Raw genomic sequence first — 20910 nt, forward strand, 5'->3', positions numbered from 1 at the left:
TAAACGTGTTGGTCTTTAAAGTGCCAAGGAACTGCAGGCTTCTTGTCGCAAGAGATTAACATGGCTACCCCTCTGGATTATTATTTTTTAAAACCCATTTGGTAAAACGACTCTTTTTGAAAGTGCAAAAATGCAGCGGGGGGGGGAGGCTGCTTGATGACAGGGGAGCCAGCCAATCGGTTCTGAACCGCCCTGAGATGTTGTGTGAACTGCCCTGAGATCCACTGGCACAGGGTTGGATACAAATTTAATAAATAAATAAATTTAATAACAAATATGTAGCGTACACAGCTGGCTTCTGCTTCAGATTACCAGAACCTTTTGCTTTCTCCAAAGCTCAGACTTTTTGGGACAGGTACATTTTGTCCTTCCAGGACAGCTTGGCTGAAATATCAGCGCAGAACAGGTGTGATAAGACGTGCCAGATTTTTCACGCCAACCAGGAGCAGTGCTAGGGGTTTGACATCCCATCCACCATACCCATTTCCAGGGCTGTGCCCGTGAAATGCGCCTGGTTCATGCCTGCGATATCTGTGTGTCTGCCACCCTCCCGACCATTATTCTGCTGCGTCTGATCTCAAACTGGGCAGCGGAGAATCGGCTCCAGCCTCAGATTGGAATCGAGGATAACCAAAGGGAGTTTGTCAAACGTGTCCGCGGAACAAAACACGTCCCACCTCGGCGTGCCAGTTGCTTGAATATTGACAACAAGCGTTAGATAACAGGTTTTAAAATAGGGTTGCAATATAAAAAGCAAACAGCCCCACACCTCTTTTGCGGTTGCTGTGTATGGAAATCATTTCCTGTCTGGCCTTATCTTGGTTGCGGCTTTTCTTTTTATTTTCCTATCGAGGATTTGCAGGCAGCAATCTCTCTCTCTCTACCCCCCCCCCCGCCTCTCTTAATACTGGCTGTTTGTGTGCTTTTATTCTTCAGCTGTAGGGAGTTAACGTGGGGTTAATTAAGCACAACCAGGAAAAAGCGCAGAGACAGCTGAAGCTATAAAAAAAACACCAAGGCTGCTTTTCTGGTAGAGACCAGCAAAGCGTGCTAGATAAGGTAGAGAAAGAGGCTTGCCTGACGCTCCCGCTTTCTGATAGGTGAAATAAATTTGTTACCCAATACAGATTTTTAAAAAGCATTGAGGTTAGGAGCCTTTGATAGCCTTCTCCTCCTCCATGAATTTGCACAATTGTCTTCTAAAGCCATCCAAGTTGCTGGCCATCGCTCCTGTGGCAGGGAGTTCCACAGTCTCCATAGTTCCGCTTAGACTTTATCTCTCCTGAATCTCCCAGCATTCAGCTCCGTGCCCACAAGTTTGAGGGAGGAAAGCTTTTCTCTATCTGCTGGTCCACACACTTTGCACTCACCCGCACACTAATATTTACAAGGCTGCAGAAAAGTAGTGCAAATCTCACGCCAAAACGTTACTTGCATTTATAGTTGTGTATATGGTGCAGTTTTTGCATCTGTGAACTTGATCTGCATAACAGGCCTGTTCGGACTGGCCTTGGAGAGAGCCAAGGAGCTACGTATGGACGCTCTGAACCAGGGGTCAGCAAACTTTTTCAGCAGGGGGACGGTCCAATGTCCCTCAGACCTTGTGGGGGGCCAGACTATATTTTGAAAAAATAATAATGAACAAATTCCTGTGCCCCACAAATAATCCAAAGATGCATTCTAAATAAAAGGGCACATTCGACTCATGTAAAAACACACTGATTCCAGGACTGTCTGGGGGCCGGATTGAGAAGGCGTGCCCAAGGATTAAGGTCTTCTGGGAGATGATCTATAATGAAATTAAGAAGGTTCTTAAGTGTACCTTTCATAAGAAACCAGAGGCCTTTCTCCTGGGCATGGTAGGCCAATTGGTGTCAAGGAAAGATAGGACGTTTTTTATGTACGCTACAACAGCAGCAAGAGTTCTTTTAGCAAAGTATTGGAAGACACAAGAACTACCCACGCTGGAAGAGTGGCAGACGAAGGTGATTGACTATATGGGACTGGCTGAGATGACGGGCAGAATCCGTGACCAAGGAAAAGAGACGGTGGAAGAAGATTGGAAGAAATTTAAACTTTATCTTAAGAACTGCTGTAAAATTATTGAGTTTTAAAATGTCATGGGTAAGGCAAAGCAGATTTGCAGCGACAAATGATTGGGTAAGAGAAAAAGGTTAAAGAAAGTGGATTATAAGTAATTGAGATCAGGGGTTGCTGAAAAAGTTTAAAACAGGGATGCAGAAAAGGGAGGCATGGGGAAGTCGTTGAAATTGGGTTTAAGAAAAAAAGGTTATGAAATTATACATGTTTATATGTTTGTTTGTCTTTGTATTGTAAGTTGTAATGTGTTATAATTTATGTTGGAAAATCAATAAAAAAATTTATAAAAAAAAAGAGAAGGCGATTGGACCGCATCTGGCCCACAGGCCTTAGGTTGCCTATCCATGCTCTTAACTCATAAAACTATGGAACTCACTGTCGCTGGAATCAGGGATAGCCACCAACTTGGATGTCTTCAGAAGAGGATTTGACAAATTCATGGAGAAAGCAGGCTATCGATGGCTTTTAGTCACAACGACTGTGTTCTGCCTCCACGGTCAGAGGCAGCAATGCTTTTGAATCCCAGTTGCTGGAAGATACAGGAGGGGAGAGTTGCTCTTGTGTTCGATTCCTGCTTGCATGCTTCCTGGTTAGGACATCTGGTTGGCCAGTGTGAGCAGTGCCAGATTTATGTAGAAGCTAAACAAGCTATAGCTTAGGGTCCCACTCTCTTGGGGGCCCCCAAAAAAATTTAAAGGGAAAAGACGAGATGTATATTTCCAAAAGATAAAATAAAAAACAAATAAAATAAAATCTACATACAGCAACAATGTTTTATGTTGTGTAGGCTCCTATGATGTAAATCATGGGCCCTGCCTGCTAGCCTGCTCCCTAAAATATCACTGGTTTGCTCTTTTCTATAATAATAATAATAATTTATTATTTATACCTCACCCATCTGGCTGGGTTTCCCCAGCCACTCTGGGCGGCTTCCAGCAAAGTATTAGAATACAGTGGTCTGTTAAACATTAAAAACTTCCCTAAACAGGGCTGCCTTCAGATGTCTTCTAAAAGTCTGGTAGTTGTTTTTCTCTTTGACATCTGCTGGGAGGGTGTTCCACAGGGCGGGTGCCACTACCAAGAAGGCCCTCTGCCTGGTTCCCTGTAACTTGGTTTCTTGCAGTGAGGGAACCACCAGAAGGCCCTCGGAGCTGGACCTCAGTGTCTGGGCTAGACGATGGGGGTGGAGATGCTCCTTCAGGTATACTGGGCTGAGGCCATTTAGGGCTTTGAAGGTCAGCACCAACACTTTGAATTGTGCTCGGAAACGTCATGGGAGCCAGTGTAGGTCTTTCAAGACTGGTGTTACCGTATTTTTCGTTCTATAGGGCGCACCGGCCCATAGGACGCACCTCGTTTTTTTGGGGGGGGGAAATGAATAAAAAAAATTTATTCCCCCCCCCCAGCCGCGGCTGCAGCCCCAAGCCTTGCGCACACCTGCCCGAAGCACGGGGCGCCCTCCGGAGGGCTCCCCATGCTTCGGGCGACAGGCTGCCGCCCCAAGCCTCGCGCGCCCGTCGGGACCTCCCGCCGGGCGCGCAAGGCTTGCAGACACTTGCCCGAAGCAGGGGGAGGCCTCCGGAGGGCTCCCCGTGCTTCCGGTGACAGGCTGCCGCCCCAAGCCTCGCGCGCCCGTCGGGACCTCCCGCCGGGCGCGCAAAGCTTGCAGCCTGTCGCCCGAAGCAGGGAGAGCCCTCCGGAGGGCTCCCCGTGCTTCGGGTGACAGGCTGCCGCCCCAAGCCTCGCGCGCCCGTCGGGACCTCCCGCCGGGCGCGCAAGGCTTGCAGACACTCGCCCGAAGCACGGAGAGCCCTCCGGAGGGCTCCCCGTGCTTCGGGTGACAGGCTGCCGCCCCAAGCCTCGCGCACCCGTCGGGACCTCCCGCCGGCGCGCAAGGCTTGCGGACACTTGCCGGGGCTGCAGGCTGCTGCCCGCAAGCCTTGTGAGCCCGCGGGAACTCCCGCTGGGCTTGCAAGGCTTGCGGATAGCTTCCTGAAGCCTGGAGAGCGAGAGGGGTCGGTGCGCACCGATGCCTCTCGCTCTCCAGGCTTCAGCGAAAGCCTGCATTCGCACCATAGGACGCACACACATTTCCCCTTCATTTTTGGAGGGGAAAAAGTGCGTCCTATGGTGCGAAAAATACGGTATATGGTCTTGGTGGCCACGCCCAGTCACCAGTCTAGCTGCCACATTCTGGATTAGTTGTAGTTTCCGGGTCACCTTCAAAGGTAGCCCTACGTAGAGCGCATTGCAGTAGTCCAAGCAAGAGATAACCAGCGCATGCACCACTCTGGCGAGACAGTCCGCGGGCTGTCAATTGCTGCCCCAAGTGCAACTGAGCAGCTCAGTGATTTGCAAGGTGTGTTGGGGGTACATTGCCCGCCTAGCTGTCTCTACTGCTCCCGTATTCTCTCTCCCCACGCATAGGGCCAACCAGCCATGGGTTCCGTGGGGGGCGAGCACTTCAAGGACCTCAGCCCCGTGGTGACTCCCGAGGGGAACGTAGTGATGAGCTTCAGCTTTGACAGCTACCAGCTGGAGGAAGAGGAGCTTCAGGCCAAAGGCTGCCAGGCCAAAGGAGTCCTCACCTTCATGGAACCAGGTAAGAGCCCCGGATGTTGTTTCCACGCAGGGTGTCGTGGGTCGTGATCAAACTCCTCACCTTATGCAGTTGGCTTTGCTTCCTCAATAATGTCCACTTTTGCAGACTGCAGACACTTTGGACCACACAAGGGGGCCCCTGTAGTAGTAGTAGTAGTAGTAGTAGTAATAATAATAATAATAATAATAATAATAATAATAATAATTAATAATATATCCCTCCCATCTGGCTGGGTTTCCCCAGCCACTCTGGGTGTCTCCCAACAGAATAATAATAATAATAATAATAATAATAATAATAATAATAATACAGTCATACCTTGGGTTGAAGTTGCTTCAGGTTGAGCGTTTTTGGGTTGCACTCCGCGGCAACCCGGAAGTAACAGAACATATTAATTCCAGGTTTCGCCGCTCGCACATGTGCAGATGGTCAAAATGACGTCACGTGCATGCGCAGAAGCGGCGAATCACGACCCCAGACGCGGGTTGCATTTGCTTCAGGATGCGAACAGGGCTCTGGAACGGATCCCGTTTGTATCCAGAGGTACCACTGTAATGTGATCAAAACATCTGGAGGGCCATACGGTCACCGCACATGCACAGTCCATACAGATGTGGCGCGTGCGTCACCAGGCGGTTTGCCTCACCCCTCGGTGTCCCGCCACAGGTGCCTGAGAGGGTTCCTCCGCCACTATAGCAGGGTTGTCCCAAGACTTGTAATGAGAAATTTTCCACCTTTCTATATTTCCCAAAAGGAGACATGGGTCTCCCTTGCCTGGCACAGTAAACGTCACATTTTGCAGTGGATCAAGACCACTTTGCTCCTCTCAGGCCGGGATGAAGGAAACCACGCTCCCCAGCTCAGCCTTAGAGCCAAGCGCAGGATAGTGGTTTGTTTTCTCCCAGGAAACTGTGACCTGCAGCCCAGATTTCTTCTTGGTTTATTGATGGTGGTTTCTTGGAGCAAAACGAAGCAGAAACCTTGGTTTGGTTGTGGAAAACTTAGCCAGGGATTGTGATTTGCTTCTTCTGGGTGATGCTAAACCACATAACTCCGGTACAGCGTGACCAACGGATTTTGCGTTTCCTCTGTTTGTTAGACTCTGTTAATCTCTCTGCATATACGCTGGTCTTTCCACGCTCCGTGATATGTGATTTGGAGACGTTGCACAGCTAAGATCTGGTATTTGAGCACCTCCTGAGTATCCGCCGAAAGGTTGCAATTTGCTGAATGGAATTTAATCAGACTGGTATTTATCGTCTTGAACGTGCATCATCCCCTCAGGCGCTATATACCCTGCAAGAGCCTGCCGCTTTCGAACATTAATGCCAGCATCTTAAAAATTAAAAGCAGAGAGGGGTGGTTATATCCCTTTTCCAAGCTGGAATGAGTTTTCAGCTCTGGAACGTCTTCCGTTTTTATCCTCTGGGAGCCCATGAACAGAGATTTATACCCCTGCCTTCTTCATAACAGCTCCAATCCTGTGCACACTTACTCAGGAGAAGGCCCAGTGAGCAGAGCAGGCGTTATTTGTGAGCAGGGTTGCAATGTTTAGTTGGCTGAATGAATTAAATATTTTATTGTGACGGCACCTGCACACTGTACGGTGGTACCTTACTTTTCAAGCGTCTCGGAAGCTGAACATTTCAGAACCTGAACACCAAAAACCTGGAAGTAATTGCTTCTGTTTTCGAACGCACCTCGGAAATCGAAGGGCTTCCGCTGTGTGTTTTTCAATTTTTCCAACTGAACTTGCAGCGAGACCTTTGCACCTTACTTTTCGAATGTTTTGGAAGTCAAACGCTCTTCCAGAGCGGATTACGTTCAAAAACCACTATACTCTTTTCAGCACCTGCAAAAAAACATCCCTGCTTGGGCAAGCCTACCCAGATATCCAGAATGCTGGTGTGGTTTTTTTTGTTTATTGCTGGCTTTCCATTTTTGATTGCATTGTTTTTACAAATCATTTAATTGCCCTATTCTCTTTGTGAGCTGCTTTGAGGTTTTCTTCTCTATAAACACCACAAAATAAATAAATGTAGCCTCTTCCTAACCATTTCTCCAAACTAAAAAAAAGCTCCAGACTTTGCAACGTTTTCTCATTATCGCCCCATCCTTTTGATAATTTTTGGTGTCCTTTTCTGAACCCCTTTTTCCAACTCTGCAACTTCCTTTCTGAGGTGAAGCAACCTTTTCTAGGTCTCCCGCAATCCTGTCGCTCTCATTTTCTCTCTTCTTTCCTGGCTATAGTCTGCGAAGACCCTGAGCCCCAGGATCGCTACCATGGGATCTACTTCGCCATGCTGCTAGCAGGGGTCGGTTTCCTCTTGCCTTACAATAGCTTTATCACAGACGTGGACTATCTCCATCACAAATACCCAGGTACTGTTTCCGCAATATTTCAGAAGAACATTCTAGAAGGTCCAAAAATTCAGGTTTAGGCTGTTTTCCCAGAGCCAGTCATTCCATCCCCAGGCATTCAACACTCCTTCAGATATATTCCCCCTCCCTCCTTTCCTTCTTAAGTATTTTTATTTAATTCTATCCATATTATCCAAATAACAAAACATGAGACAAACATGTAAAAACTAAACTGAATCATTCCAGGCTGGCGTGGGATGTTAACATTTACAAAAAGAAGTTCTAAAGCTGCTAAGATCGTATATGAGACGAGTTCTTTTGACTATTGGTATCATTGAGACGATGCAGCGACAATATTATTATTTATTCTTATTTATTCAATTTATATACCGCCCTTTATCAAAAGATCCCAGGGCGGTGTACAACATTAAAAACGCATCACAGAACATCAATGATAAAAGCATAATAAGAAACATAGTAAAAAACAACAACACATACTGATAGGCAGCCTAATAATAAAGCAATCACCCCAAGAAATATGCCATAGGAAATATGCCCCTCCTCCAGCTGTGTGTTAGTGGGCAGAGACAAAAGGGTTTATGGGATGTGGGATTTCAGTTTGGATGATGCAAGCAAGGAAAATCAATAGTATTATTAGTTTCTATCGTAATATTCATTGTTTCTTTAAAAACTAAATGCCAAAAACCTAGCAGTGATATCAATGTATTGAAGCTGAAATCACCAGGTGCGAAAACACTCAAAGCTCCATGGAGATAATTTTAGAAGGTCTCCAGCTGATGGATGGAGTTCATAGCTGTCAACTTTTCCCTTTTCTTGCGAGGAATCCTATTCGCAATAAGGGAATTTCCCTTTAAAAAGAGGAAACATTGACAGCTATGATTGAGTTGCTCCCGTCTTGCTTCTGGTTTGAAGGCAGAGCTGGTGGCCAGAGAAAGCAAATCTCGTGCACCCGGGGCCTGTATCCTGAAAGCTTATTTTGCCCTCCTTGCTGCCTTCCTCTCCTTCTGCAGGGACCTCTATCGTGTTTGATATGAGCCTTACCTACATCTTGGTCGCCTTGGCAGCCGTCATCCTCAACAACGCGCTGGTGGAAATGTTGAGCCTCCACACCAGGATCGCGGTGGGTAAGTCTGGCCATCAAAGCTCATGTTAGGCTCACCGCTAATGCAGCGAACCTCTGTGCATAGATTTCTTCCGTTTGTCAAAATCTTCCTTTAAAAGCACAGATCTCGGGAACGATGTAGCCCACGTTTTGCCAACCTTGAGCGCTCCAAGGACTCAGCTACATTAGTTAAAAAACAGTGTTTTGAATGCGTTATAAACATGCAACACCAGATGGCAAAAACAAGACTCTTTGTGATTTTCCATTGTGGTTTTTCCCCCTTTTGTTATAATGAACTAATTTCTGACATTTATAGCACTTTTTCCCCAGTGTGTAGATCCACCCCAAGTGTTTTCTACTGCAAATCACATCAGTCCCAGCCAGATGTTTTGTAGTCCAGAACATCTGGGGGCACCAGGTTAGGGAGAATGCATGCAGCCTCCTAGATGATGATGCCAATGTTGATGATGATAAGTAAAAAAATATTTATTTTTTAAATTTATATGCTGCCCATCTGACTGGGTTGCCCCAGCCACTCAGAACAGCTTCCAGCAAAATATAATCTGGTTGACATCCATCTGCCTCAGGAGACAATGGAGGTGTGTGCCTTGGAGGGTGAGGTCAAGCTGTTGGACAGTTTCAGAGCCTGCTGTGGCTGTAGAGACCAATAGAGGAGAGACATGTTTTGTTGTAGCCGGGGCAGATGTAGGCATCCAGTTGTGCTGCTGCAGATGCGCCAAATCTGTTTCTTCTCTCTGTGCTCCTCCCAGCGGTCATTCCTGCTCCTCTGGTGACTGCTCTGGATGCACAACCTGACTGTCTCTTTCCAGGCACTGTGGCTGTCTGCAAGGGAATCCCACACAGCAGGGTTGATGTCGCCGGCCTTCATGTCATGTTTGGAGATAACTTTGTAACACAGAGTTGGTCTCCCAACAGGCCTGGTTCCTGAAGCCAGCTCCCCATGGAGCGTGTCCCTGGGGATCCTGCCCCCTTTATTATTTAAATTTATATGCTGCTGTTCCATATAAATATGCCCAAAGCAGCTCACAACAGAACAGTATTAAAAGGACAACTTTTAGTAAAAAGAACATTTTCTGCTGATAGTCCCATGAAGAACCTATTCCGGTAGTGCTGCCTTCAGATGTTCTTGTTCAGATGTCCTTCCATTCTGTGGACCTGACCAAGCCAGCGTAGAGGTCACTGAGACATGGGTGCAAACATGCTGGGAATGTGGACTTGGGAGAGTGTATCATCGCCAAAATTTTAGGGGAGAATGTAAGAGCCAAGGCCGCTGCTAAGCGGGAGGGATTTCCATCCCATAGTCCTGATTCTAGTTCAGGATTTACATCATCACCACCATTATTTTGCTTATCTTACAAAAACTCAAAGCAATTTACAACAAGAAAGAAACACATATATTAAAACTAAATAAAGCATGCCACCCACTCGAGCGAGCCACAGTTAGTGAAGAGCCAAAAGCCTTGCAAAAAAGGAATCCCCCCCAACACCTAAATAAATGTAACAATGGTCCCAGGCCAGCCTCTCTGGGGAAAGCATATTCCACAAGCTGGGAGCCACCACCAAAAAGGCTCCGTTCTCACGTTTCCACCCTCCGGACCTCACCCAGGGAACAAAGAAGGGCCTCAGGTGATGGACACAGTGTCTGGGTCAGTTTGTAGGGTTTCAGCGAATGTGGTTGGCTTGCAGCTTGAAGTCAAGTCAAGTAACCTTTATTGGCATCACATAAGAACATTCAGAATACATTCAGAATAGATAGGGCAGTGCGATCTCGTTGCCACCCCAACGGCACAGTCACCCACCAAAGGGAAGAAGGGGCAAGCAGTCCACCTCATCCAGCAAGTGCAGGATCCTGTAGCATACTTCAGCGACAAAAAAATCAAATAGAGGAACTTGGCTATTGTCTTGGTGAACTCCTGGTCTCTTCCCTGTAATAAGAAGCGTATAACCTCCGTCTCTGGTTTCCATGTTGGGATACATAGGTGGTCTAAGAATTGTTGGCGGAGATCATCATATATTTTACAATTAAGGGCCATGGGAGCTGGAGTTTCCACCAGGTTGGCATCACATGGGCAGATCCTGTCTCCTTCTGCCATACCTGCAAACCTACCCCAAAGGAGGTTTGAAGGATTACAATTGAACCTAGCCAGCAAAAAGCCCTTCTTTCTTGCAGATTAAACAAAAATTGTAAATAATTAAGATTAAGTTCCTGCATTGCAGCTTGAAGCTCCGGGCACTTCCTGTTGAGAAATGATTCCTGCCCCCCTTCTCTGTTCCAGGGTACCTGTTTGCCTTGGGCCCCCTCCTCTTCGTCAGCATCTGTGACGTCTGGCTGGACCTCTTCACCCAGGCGCAAGCTTACGCCATCAACCTCATTGCCGTGGGCGTGGTGGCCTTTGGTTGCACAGGTAGGCGGGGGGCGGGCAGGGGGCAGCCAGCCTCACAATGGACACAAGAATCATAATTTATTATTTCTATCCTGCCCATCCGGCTGGGTTTCCCCAGCCACTCTGGGGAGCTCCCAACAGATTAAAAACAGAATAAAACATCAAACATTAAAAACTTCCCTAAACAGGGCTGCCTTCAGATGTCTTCTAAAAGTCAGATAGTTGTTTATTTCCTTGACATCTGGTGGGAGGGCGTTCCACAGGGCAGGCGCCACCACCAAGAAGGCCTTCCACCGAGTTCCCTGTAACCTCGCTTCTCGCAGGGAGGGAACTGCCAGAAGGCCCTTGGAGCTGGACCTCAGTGTCCAGGTTGAGCGATGGGGGTAGAGACTGTTAGGATCGTCCTACTCTCGTGTTGGACCCTGGTAGAGACACATGCCTGACTGGCATGTTCTCTCCCTCCTCGTCATTCGTTTGGGAGCTTCAAAAGCTTTCTTCAGCCTGAACATCACAGCGACTGATACCAAAAGCCATCAGCACACTTAGGATCTTGCAGAGTATTTGCGTAACAGAACTCAGTAGCTCAGCATTTTGGCTAATCTACTTTATTTACATATAATACACTAGGAGCATTCTGACTTAGCTCCTTCATCTTTCTCATCAGACAGCAAAGAGAAAGGACAAAGGACAATAGTCCCACTTCACGGAACACAGTAATACCAAAACATCCTGTCTCCATCACTTCCCACTCTGTGGAATGAAAACATACACCATCATGTGATAGACAACAATCCCATAACTGCAAACACGGAGCAAGAATCCTAACTCCTTCGGGTATACTGGGCCGAGGTCATTTCCCCTCCCCTTTAATTGCTTTAGCTCAGATTCCTGCTTTGCAGAGGGTTGGACTAGATGACCCTCGGGGTCTCTCCCAATTCTACGATTCCACAATTCTGCCATTTTCCTCCCTGAATTCCTCTACTTCCTGTAGACACAGCCCAGATCAAAGGCAGGACTTAAGTGTCACAAAACGAATCCAGAAAGCCGTTTCTGGAATAAGTCTGGAATCAAGCTTGAACTTGCTGGCAGCTTTCTCCAACTCAGTTCCCTCCAGATTTGTGGACTTCTGCTCCCATCAGCCCCAGGCGGCCAAGCCATTGCTGTCCAAAACAGCTGGAAGCCACTAGGCTGGGAAGGCTGACAGAATAGCCATGCTCCTAATCTAGGGTTACCAGACGTCCCCCGTTCCCGGGGACAGTCCCTGGATTTGCAAATCTGTCCCCGGAATGTCCCCAGATTTGCAAATCTGTCCCCATAAAACGTTGCAGCGGCAGCCTCAGCAGCCCGGAGCCAGTCTGGTAGAGCAGTTGGCTCCGGCTGCTTCAGGAGCTGCCCGCTGCCATGGAGCCTGCCATTTTACTTTGCCGAAAGTCCCCATATGAGGTGTTGCGCACAAGACACATCATATGGGGACTTCCGGGAGGCAAACTGGTGGGCGCCACGACAGCAAGCAGCAAGCAGATCCTGAAGCCAGCCAGAACCAACTGCGCTACCAGGCTGGCTCCGGGCTGTTGGCTGCCGCTGCTGAAGGGGAACCGGGGACATCTGGTGGTACAGATCTCCTGCCCCCTTCCCCTTTGTTTTGACTGATTGGGGGAGGCTCGGGAGTTGCGGGCGGCCGGCTGTTGCCCAGTTTTTAAAAAACTCTGCGCATTTATGTTTCACAGTCCGCACTACTGACTCCCTGTTGCTACTCAGCTTCAAAAAAAAAAAGTGTCCCCGGATTCATTGGAAAAAAATCTGGTAATCATATCCTAATCCTTTCTTCTGTCTGTCTGTCTGTCTGTCTGTCTGTCTGTCTGTCTGTCTGTCTCTCTCCTCTTAAGTGCAGCAATCCAGCTTTTATGGCTACACCGGGATGTTACCAAAGCGCTACACCCAGGGGGTGATGACCGGCGAGAGTGAGTATTGCCCAAAATCCAACCTCCCATTTTTTAATCGTTTTCACTTATTTACCGTATTGGCCCGAATATAGGCCGTGCTTTTCTCCCCCCCCCCCCGAAAAATTTTCCAACCGTGAAAAGTTTAAGTGCGGCTTAAATTCGCGACCTTACAAAAATGGGCTTTTACAATATCACTGCTGAAACAGACGTGCGGTAAAACGGAACAGAAAAATGTTTTATGGCCGATTTGCAAGCTCGAGACTGTTCCTCTGCCATTTGCGGGTGTGGGTGCCTGCGGAATTGTAGCAACTGAATAGCGATTTGCGATGTTAGCGATTGTACGGCAACTTTTGCGGGCTTGCAAGATCAAAGGCTTAAATTGGCTTGGAGTTACAGTTCTACCAACCGCAGCGATTCTCGGCCTGTAACCCAATTTTAAGGGAGCAGCTTGTATTTGGGTACTGTCTCCCCCCACCTTGAAATTTAAAGGTGCGGCTTATTTGCGGGTGCAGCTTATATCCAGGCCAATACGGTATATAAGAAACAAGAATCAACATTCAACAATCCATCTGTCAGGGATTGTTTATCTGTGATTCCTGTATCGCAAGGGAGTTGGAATAGAGGACCGTTGGAGATGACAAGCAATCATTTGAATGTTTATTTCAATAGTGTGAGTGAATGTAAATACATGGCTACTCCAGGGGAGAAATAGCTAACACAGTCCCCTCCAGGTGCCCACCATCCCTGATCATGGGATCTGTTCAGCCACTGTGAAATCAGGATGCTGGACTGGATCAGCCATTGGCCCCACCCAGGAGCCTTTCCTTATGATCTTATGTCAGCCGTGCTGCCGTCATCAGGTGAGGAAAGAGATTTGAAGTCCTGTTTCTTCAGGACCAGCTATGTGTCTGGATATTGAGATCTCCTGATGATGCTTTTCTTAAACCAGCGGTTCTCAACCTGTGGGTCCCCAGATGTTGTTGAACTACAACTCCCATCACCCCTAGCTAGCAAGGCCAGAGCTCAGGGATAATGGGAGTTGTAGTCCAACAACATCTGGGGACCCACAGGTTGAGAACCGCTGTCTTAAAACGATTGTGCAGGGAGGGCTGGGAAACAGCCCAGGTGTGTTTGTGTGCAGGTGAAATCCTTCCCTGATCAAAATCACTCTTCCTCGCTCCTAATAATAATAATAATAATAATAATAATAATAATACTTTATTTATATGTCACCCATTCAACTGGGTTTCCCCAGCCACTCTGGGCGGCTCCCAACGACGACAACAAAAAGTAAAAACACAATACAACTTCACACACTCAAAACTCCCCTGCTTTTTGTGGGGGGCAAATGCCTTCCCCCAGGGAGGAACTAGAATGGTAAGAGCTCTTCTTACCATGAACAATGAGTTACTGGAGGAGAAGGAATTGGTATTTTCCTCTGCTGCACTTCTGTAGGTTCGTGATTGTAGATTTCTCTTGTACAGAGAAGCTGCTGCTGGAGCTGCCATTGATTTCCGTGGGCAGTAAATGCTCCTCAGTAGTGCACTATTAATCTGACTAATAATGAGCCTGAGCTGGAAGATTAATCAACTGAAACTCCGGAGAAGAGGGGAAGGTTGTTAGATTTCTGCAACAGGCTGCTAGGAAACCTGCCGTTTCTCTGTCTCGCGAGGGAGGTCGTCTTACGGGGCTGGTGCTTGAGAGCGTCACAGCCCTGCGGCAGAAGAGTCAGCCTCTGAGCCCAGCTGACCCAAATTTTGGCCCCAAGGAAATCTAGATTCTGGGGCTGCGGTTAAATAAGGCAAACCCAGCAGATTGGGAAGAGGACGTTCCTGGCTTTGAGGCATTTTGTAATTTGTAAATGGAATAGAATACTGGTCTGTTTCCAGGCACAATTCAAAATGCTGGCTGTGGCCTATAAAGCTCTGCGCTGCTTATGTCCAGGCTATCAGAAAGACCAGGGTTTCCCAAACTTGACCCTCCAGCTGTTTTTGGACTACAACTCCCATCATTCCTAGCTAGCGGGACCAGTGCTCAGGGATGATGGGAATTGTAACCCCAAATCTTTTTTTAAAAAATGATATTTATTACTTTTCCAACAATTTAAACAAACAAAAAACAAAACAAAAACAAAAAACAAAAAAGAACAATACAATGCAATACAAAAACACTAAATAACACTGACACATTAAACTAACATAACCAAACAAAAACAGTTTAAAACACATTCTGTATCTTATCTTTCATTCACTTATTTCCACAACCTCCTCACACCTCCCTTGTTGTATTCCACTTCTATTAGTTGGTTCAGCAATTCCTTTCCATCTTCCTCTGTTTTCTATCCTAGAATTATCTTAACACATTCTAACCTTATTTTTCCTTTAATACTCTATTAATCTATTTATACTTATTTCCTTATAACATTTCTACTGAAGCCATATCACTTCATTCCAACATTCTTCTAACATTCATTAATTTTACAGTGGTTCTGTAAATAGTCTTTAAACTTTTTCCAGTCTTCTTCCACCGACTCTTCTCCCTGGTCTCGGATTCCCGGATTCTCGGATTTGGGGAATTGTAACCCCAAATCAACTGGAGACCAAGTTTGAGAAACCCTGAGAAGGACTATCTTCTGTCATGCACCCAACACCCTCAGAGGACCACTTGGTGGGGTGGCAGGAGAGGGCCTCCTCGGTGGTGGCTCCTCCCAGGCAACTTTGGAACTCCCTGCCTAGGGAAGCCAGACTGGCTCTTGCCATCCTTCTGCCAGCAGGTGAAGACCATATTCTTCCAACTGGCTTTGGGGAACTGACTGCTTTCATGAAAGCCCTGGTGCTGTGCGATTTTAGTAGATCAATTCAGACACTGAGAGATTGTATTAGAATCATAGAATCATAGAATCCTAGAGTTGGAAGAGACCACAAGGGCCATCGAGTCCAACCCCCTGCCAAGCAGGAAACACCATCAGAGCACTCCTGACATATGGTTGTCAAGCCTCTGCTTAAAGACCTCCAAAGAAGGAGACTCCACCACACTCCTTGGCAGCAAATTCCACTGTCAAACAGCTCTTACTGTCAGGAAGTTCTTCCTAATCTTTAGGTGGAATCTTCTTTCTTGTAGTTTGGATCCATTGCTCCGTGTCCGCTTCTCTGGAGCAGCAGAAAACAACCTTTCTCCCTCCTCTATGTGACATCCTTTTATATATTTGAACATGGCTATCATATCACCCCTTAACCTCCTCTTCTCCAGGCTAAACATGCCCAGCTCCCTTAGCCGTTCCTAATAAGGCATCGTTTCCAGGCCTTTGCCCATTTTGGTTGCCCTCCTCTGGACACGTTCCAGTTTGTCAGTGTCCTTCTTGAAGTGTGGTGCCCAGAACTGGACACAGTACTCCAGGTGAGGTCTGACCAGAGCAGAATACAGTGGCACTATTACTTCCCTTGATCTAGATGCTATACTCCTATTGATGCAGCCCAGAATTGCATTGGCTTTTTTAGCTGCCGCGTCACACTGTTGGCTCATGTCAAGTTTGTATTAATGTTTAATTATTTTAAATGATTGCGGGTCTGGTCCCCCCCATGTTTTTGGCTGTTTTTGTCTTATCTTTGAGCTACTTTGAGTCCCTGCCAGGGAAAAAGGTGTGGTATTATTATTATTATTAAAGGTAAGGATGCTAGCAAAGGTAAAGTTAAAGAAGCCCCTGACCTTTAGGTCCAGTCGTGACCGACTCTGGGATTGCGGCGCTCATCTCGCTTTACTGGCCAAGGGAGCTGGTGTTTGTCCACAGACAGTTTTTCCAGGTCATGTGGCCAGCATGACTAAGCCGCTTCTGGCAAACCAGAGCAGTGCACGGAAACGTCGTTTACCTTCCCGCCAGAGTGGTACCTATTTATCTACTTGCACTTTGACGTGCTTTCGAACTGCTAGGTTGGCAGGAGCAGGGACCGAGCAATGGGAGCTCACCCTGTCACGGGGATTTGAACCACCGACCTTCTGATCGGCAAGCCCTAGGCTCTGTGGTTTAGACCACAGAGCCACCCGCGTCCCAAGGATGCTAGTACAGAGGCCAAATGCAAGTGTTTTTGCGCATGCGTGTAATCATCATCATCATCATCATCATCAGCTTTGGAACGTAACACCTGTGCAAGTTGCGACCATACTGAAGTCTTAAAGTCGGAGGTTTCTGCAGCACAGATGAGGCTCAGGGTTGCGCCTGACTTGCCAGGGTCCCATTGCTGTATTCTCCACCTCCTTCCCCCTTCTTCCTAGAACTGTGCCTGTGCCCACTCTAGGGAAATGAGGAAAGTTGCATTTGACTGCACCAGCGGATTACGTCCCACACTGTGGAGTTGGAAGGGACACTGGGGGTCTAGTCCACCCCCCTGCTTTGCAGTAATTGGGGTCTGGGTGTTGTTCGGTTGTTTCTTTTTTTATTTTCATTGTGTACAGCGGACCCTCTGGATACGAATTTAATCTGTTCCAGGGTCTGTGCACACCCTGAAAAATCTGTATCCAGAGGTGCTGTTGCTGTGCACGCGTGAGCGGCGAAACCCGGAAAAATACTTCTGGGTTTGCCGCTTTCGCAACCCGAAGTTGCGAAACGTAACCCGAGGGTCTACTGTACAGTCATACCTCGACTTCCGGGTTGGCGCCATTGTTTAATGGCGGATTCCCTCCGAGCTCCGGAGGGAATCGGCTCCGTAGCGTCTGGGTCTGGCCGCTGTGGCGAAGCGGAGACCCTTAAAATCACAGGCGCGGATGCCTGTGAACACAGAGACTCGGCGGGCACCATTCGCGCCCCCCCAATCCGCGACGGAGCCTTTTTAAAGGCTTCGGAACGGAGGCAGGGTGAGGCGTGGTGCTGAGAGTACTCCCTCGTCTACGGAGTGAAGCCGCAAGCCATTGACAGAGAGCGCCAACTTCTTCTAAGATCGATTGGACTTTAAAACATCAACCCGTGAGTAATACGGAGATTGGAACCTTAAAAAAATTTTTTATTCTGGATCTGGAACGAGCGGGAAGGGGCTAAAAAGGAAGTCCACCACCCCCCTTTGTAAACAATTTAAAGCAAAGGACCGGGCAGCTAAGGTCGAGAGAATCTGTTTCTTGTTTTTTAATAAAAGATCTTGACTTCACGGTTTTGACGTTATAAGAAGATTTACTGGAGGATAAAAAGAATTTTGGGAGCTGAAATTTCACCCCCCCCAGACCCGGGAACGTCCTATGAGAAAGCCTGCTGTATTGAAGAGTTTGACAGCTGTCAAGTGAGCTGTCAGTCAGCTAGTTGTCAGCTGGAAAAAGAGAACATTGTTTCTGCTGTTTTTGCTGGTTTATTCGGTATAACTTGTTGAAAATAAGGAGGGCTGATACAAAATAACTGGACTTTTGGTTTTGAGCTGAAAGGAATATTAAGGAACTAAAATCCCCCTAGAGGGGTAATAGGGACACTACATCACAAAAATGGCTGGTGCATGTAAAATTCAAGCAGAATTGGACAGAGCATTTGTTCTCCTGGGAAAGTTACAAGATGAATACAATGCTTTGTCTACAGAGGTTTCACTACTACACTGGACAGTAAATAACAGTTTTGAGCCTGATAAGGACTTGAAACAGGAAGCCCATTCAACTGAACAAATAAATGAAACTGAAAGTGCAGACACGATGGAGCAATATGTTGTTTTTGAAGAAAATGAAGGAGGAGCTGGAAGTTTGCAGGAGTCAAAGGAGAGTTGCAATATGAGGCCTGACATGATGATAAAAAAGGACAATAAAAATTGGATGCAGAAAGCCTGGTCTGAATGGGAGTCTGAAAAATGGAGAGATCCCCTTTGGAGGAGATCTGAAGACCTGAGGATTACAAATTTGTTGAAGGTGAAAGTTGGAGCTTTGGGGACATGTGGATTTGAAAGAAATTTGAAACAAGAGTTGGAGTACCCCATAGGCTTTGCTTTTAAGTATGGAGGACTGGCTGGAAGCAACATGGATCCTGTTGGGCCGGAGCCTCTCCGAGACTTGGGGTTTAACATCAAGGACTATCAAAGAGACCGGCAGAAAGGAACTGAGAGAGATATAAGGGCCTCGGACGTGAGATCTCCAGGCTAAATAAATAACATAAAGACTGATGGATATTGGTTGGGGACTGGAACCGGGAAAAGGGCGGGTGGAGGTTGGGAATCCAAAGGGTACATAAGTACAATTTGCTTTGTTTTTTTTATATTTTGTTAGTTGTATGGAAATGGGGCAAATCGTGGAAGGGAAATTTTGGTCGACTTTAGGAAAAAGGTTTAAGAATAATTAATGAGGTATAAGTATTGATGTGTAATTTTGATAAGGTAAAATTGGTTTTTTTTCTTAAATTAATTGAAAATAAGGCTGCTAAAAATAAATTGAGGAAATGGAAAAAAGAAGTAAAGTAAAATAATAGTATGTTAGAACAAATGTTTAAGCTAAGGTGAAGAAATAAGTTAAGGACTTGCTGAATTGACAATTTAAATTAGAATACAAGAAGGGGAGGTGTGAGGAGGTCTGAGAAATAAGGTTAAGGAAAATAAGTATTTGAAACTTTATGTGTTTTTTCTTTTTTTCTGTTAAGTCTTGAATTTTATGTATTTTTGTGTGGTTTTTATTTTGTTTATTTTTCTGTTTTTTTGATTGTTATACGTCTGTTGAAAATACCAATAAATATTTAATAATAATAATAAAAAAATACTGTACAGTCATACCTCATGTTACGTTTGCTTCAGTTTGCGTCCTGCGGCGACCCGGAAGTACCAGAAAGGGTTACTTCTGGGTTTCACCGTTTTCGCATGCGCAGACGTGCAAAATGACATCACGCACATGCGCAGAAGCAGCAAGTCGTGACCCACGCGTGCGTAGACGCAGGTTGCGTTCTTTTCAGGTTGCGAACAGGCCTCCGGAACAGATCCTGTTCGCAACCAGAGGTACCTCTGTATTTGTGTTTTTATATTGTAACTTTATCCTGTGAGACCTGAGGGTATAGGGCGGTATATAAATTTAGTAACAGCAATAATAATAACCGCCCGCTTTTCTGCTCTCGCTTCCTCAGGCACCGCCGGGGTCATCATTTCGCTGAGCCGCATCTTCACCAAACTCCTCCTGTCGGACGAGAAGGAGAACACCATCATCTTCTTCTTCATCTCCATCACCCTCGAGCTCCTCTGCTTCATCCTCCACCTCCTGGTGAAGCAGACACACTTTGTGAAGTACTACACGGCCCGCTCTCGGGACAGGGGGGCCCCTGAGTGCAGGGGGGCTGGGGGCCATGGCTCCGGGTACAGGGTCCACCACGACGTCACGGCTGAAGACATCCGATTTGTAAGTGGCCCCTTCCCTGTGCAAAGTGCGCCCACGAGTTGGGCTGGGGGTGTCAGGATGGAACCACTTTTTCTCTATCACATTTGAAAATTCAGATTATTGTTGTTTTTAATTTTAAAACAGCCCTGTCTTGAGCAAATAATTTAAATAGACAGCGCCTATATGATATCGAGCGACAGAATAATCTGGCCACAATAAGGAAATTTTGTCCATGGTATGATTATTTTCCACCTAATCATTTCTACGTCTCTCTCTCTGTGAATATTGAATTAAAGACCTTGGTAAGCCTTGAGGGAGGGGGGTCAGATTCCCTGCAGCCTCACCAGTGCTGAGGCTGGTTGTTTCCTCCCCTTTTTCTCTCTCAGGAGAACCGGCCGGGTGGGCAAGAGGCCTCCCCCCCAGAAGCCTTTGGGCAGGAGGGGGAGCTGGCTGGCGGCGGAGGCACCTATGTGAGATTTGACGTCCCTCGGGCCAAATTTCAGAGGAGCTGGCCGAGCTTCAGAGGTAAGGGCGAGGGCTCCCTCCCAGGGGCGTCGCAAGGGGTGCGTGGGGGTGCGGTCCGCCCCGGGTGTCAGGCCTGGGGGGGTGACAAAATCTCCCCGGGCGGATCGGCATGGCGGTGCTCGCACTCCTGGTGGGCAGATTTTTGGGATTGGCGCAGTTGTTGGCGCGAAAATACGTCCGCTGATGGTGCAAATACGCCCGGCGATCAGTCTGGCACCCCCCCCCCCGGCAGACAGCGTTTGTACCCCCCCCCCAATGGGAGGCTCTCGCATCCCCGGCGGGCAGTTTTATATGATCGGCGGTTGGATTTTCTCGCTTGGTGGGCAGTGCTGGGTAACCTTTGGGCAACCTTCCCTAAAAAAAGCTCAACTGAAAAAAGCTCAACAATAACTCTGGGCAACGTTCCCAAAAATTGCAATGGTGGGGGGGGGTGACAACAAAAAAATATTGCACCAGGTACCACCTGACCTTGCTACGCCTCTGATCCCTCCTGGGAAGAAAGGTGCCCAAGACTTTTGTGGGTTCAGCTGCTGCCTG

General features: G+C 47.2%; 1 protein-coding gene across 3 annotated transcripts in view; it reads left to right on the plus strand.

Moving 5' to 3' along the window:
* SLC29A4 (solute carrier family 29 member 4) overlaps positions 1–20910 on the plus strand; it is a 34052-nt gene that overhangs the window by 7746 nt on the left and 5396 nt on the right. The window contains exons 2-8 of one of the 3 annotated variants that reach the window (XM_053366011.1): positions 4528–4702; positions 6953–7084; positions 8095–8208; positions 10484–10612; positions 12478–12552; positions 19601–19869; positions 20235–20373. In XM_053366011.1, the coding sequence (XP_053221986.1) occupies positions 4540–4702; positions 6953–7084; positions 8095–8208; positions 10484–10612; positions 12478–12552; positions 19601–19869; positions 20235–20373 (1021 nt within the window). In that variant the 5' untranslated portion in view covers positions 4528–4539. The remainder of the gene's footprint in view (positions 1–4527; positions 4703–6952; positions 7085–8094; positions 8209–10483; positions 10613–12477; positions 12553–19600; positions 19870–20234; positions 20374–20910) is intronic. The other 2 variants (XM_053366012.1, XM_053366014.1) reach the window with 2 other exon arrangements.

Source organism: Podarcis raffonei, chromosome 14, assembly GCF_027172205.1.
Source record: "Podarcis raffonei isolate rPodRaf1 chromosome 14, rPodRaf1.pri, whole genome shotgun sequence".
In the NCBI taxonomy this organism is placed as follows: Eukaryota; Metazoa; Chordata; class Lepidosauria; order Squamata; family Lacertidae; genus Podarcis; species Podarcis raffonei.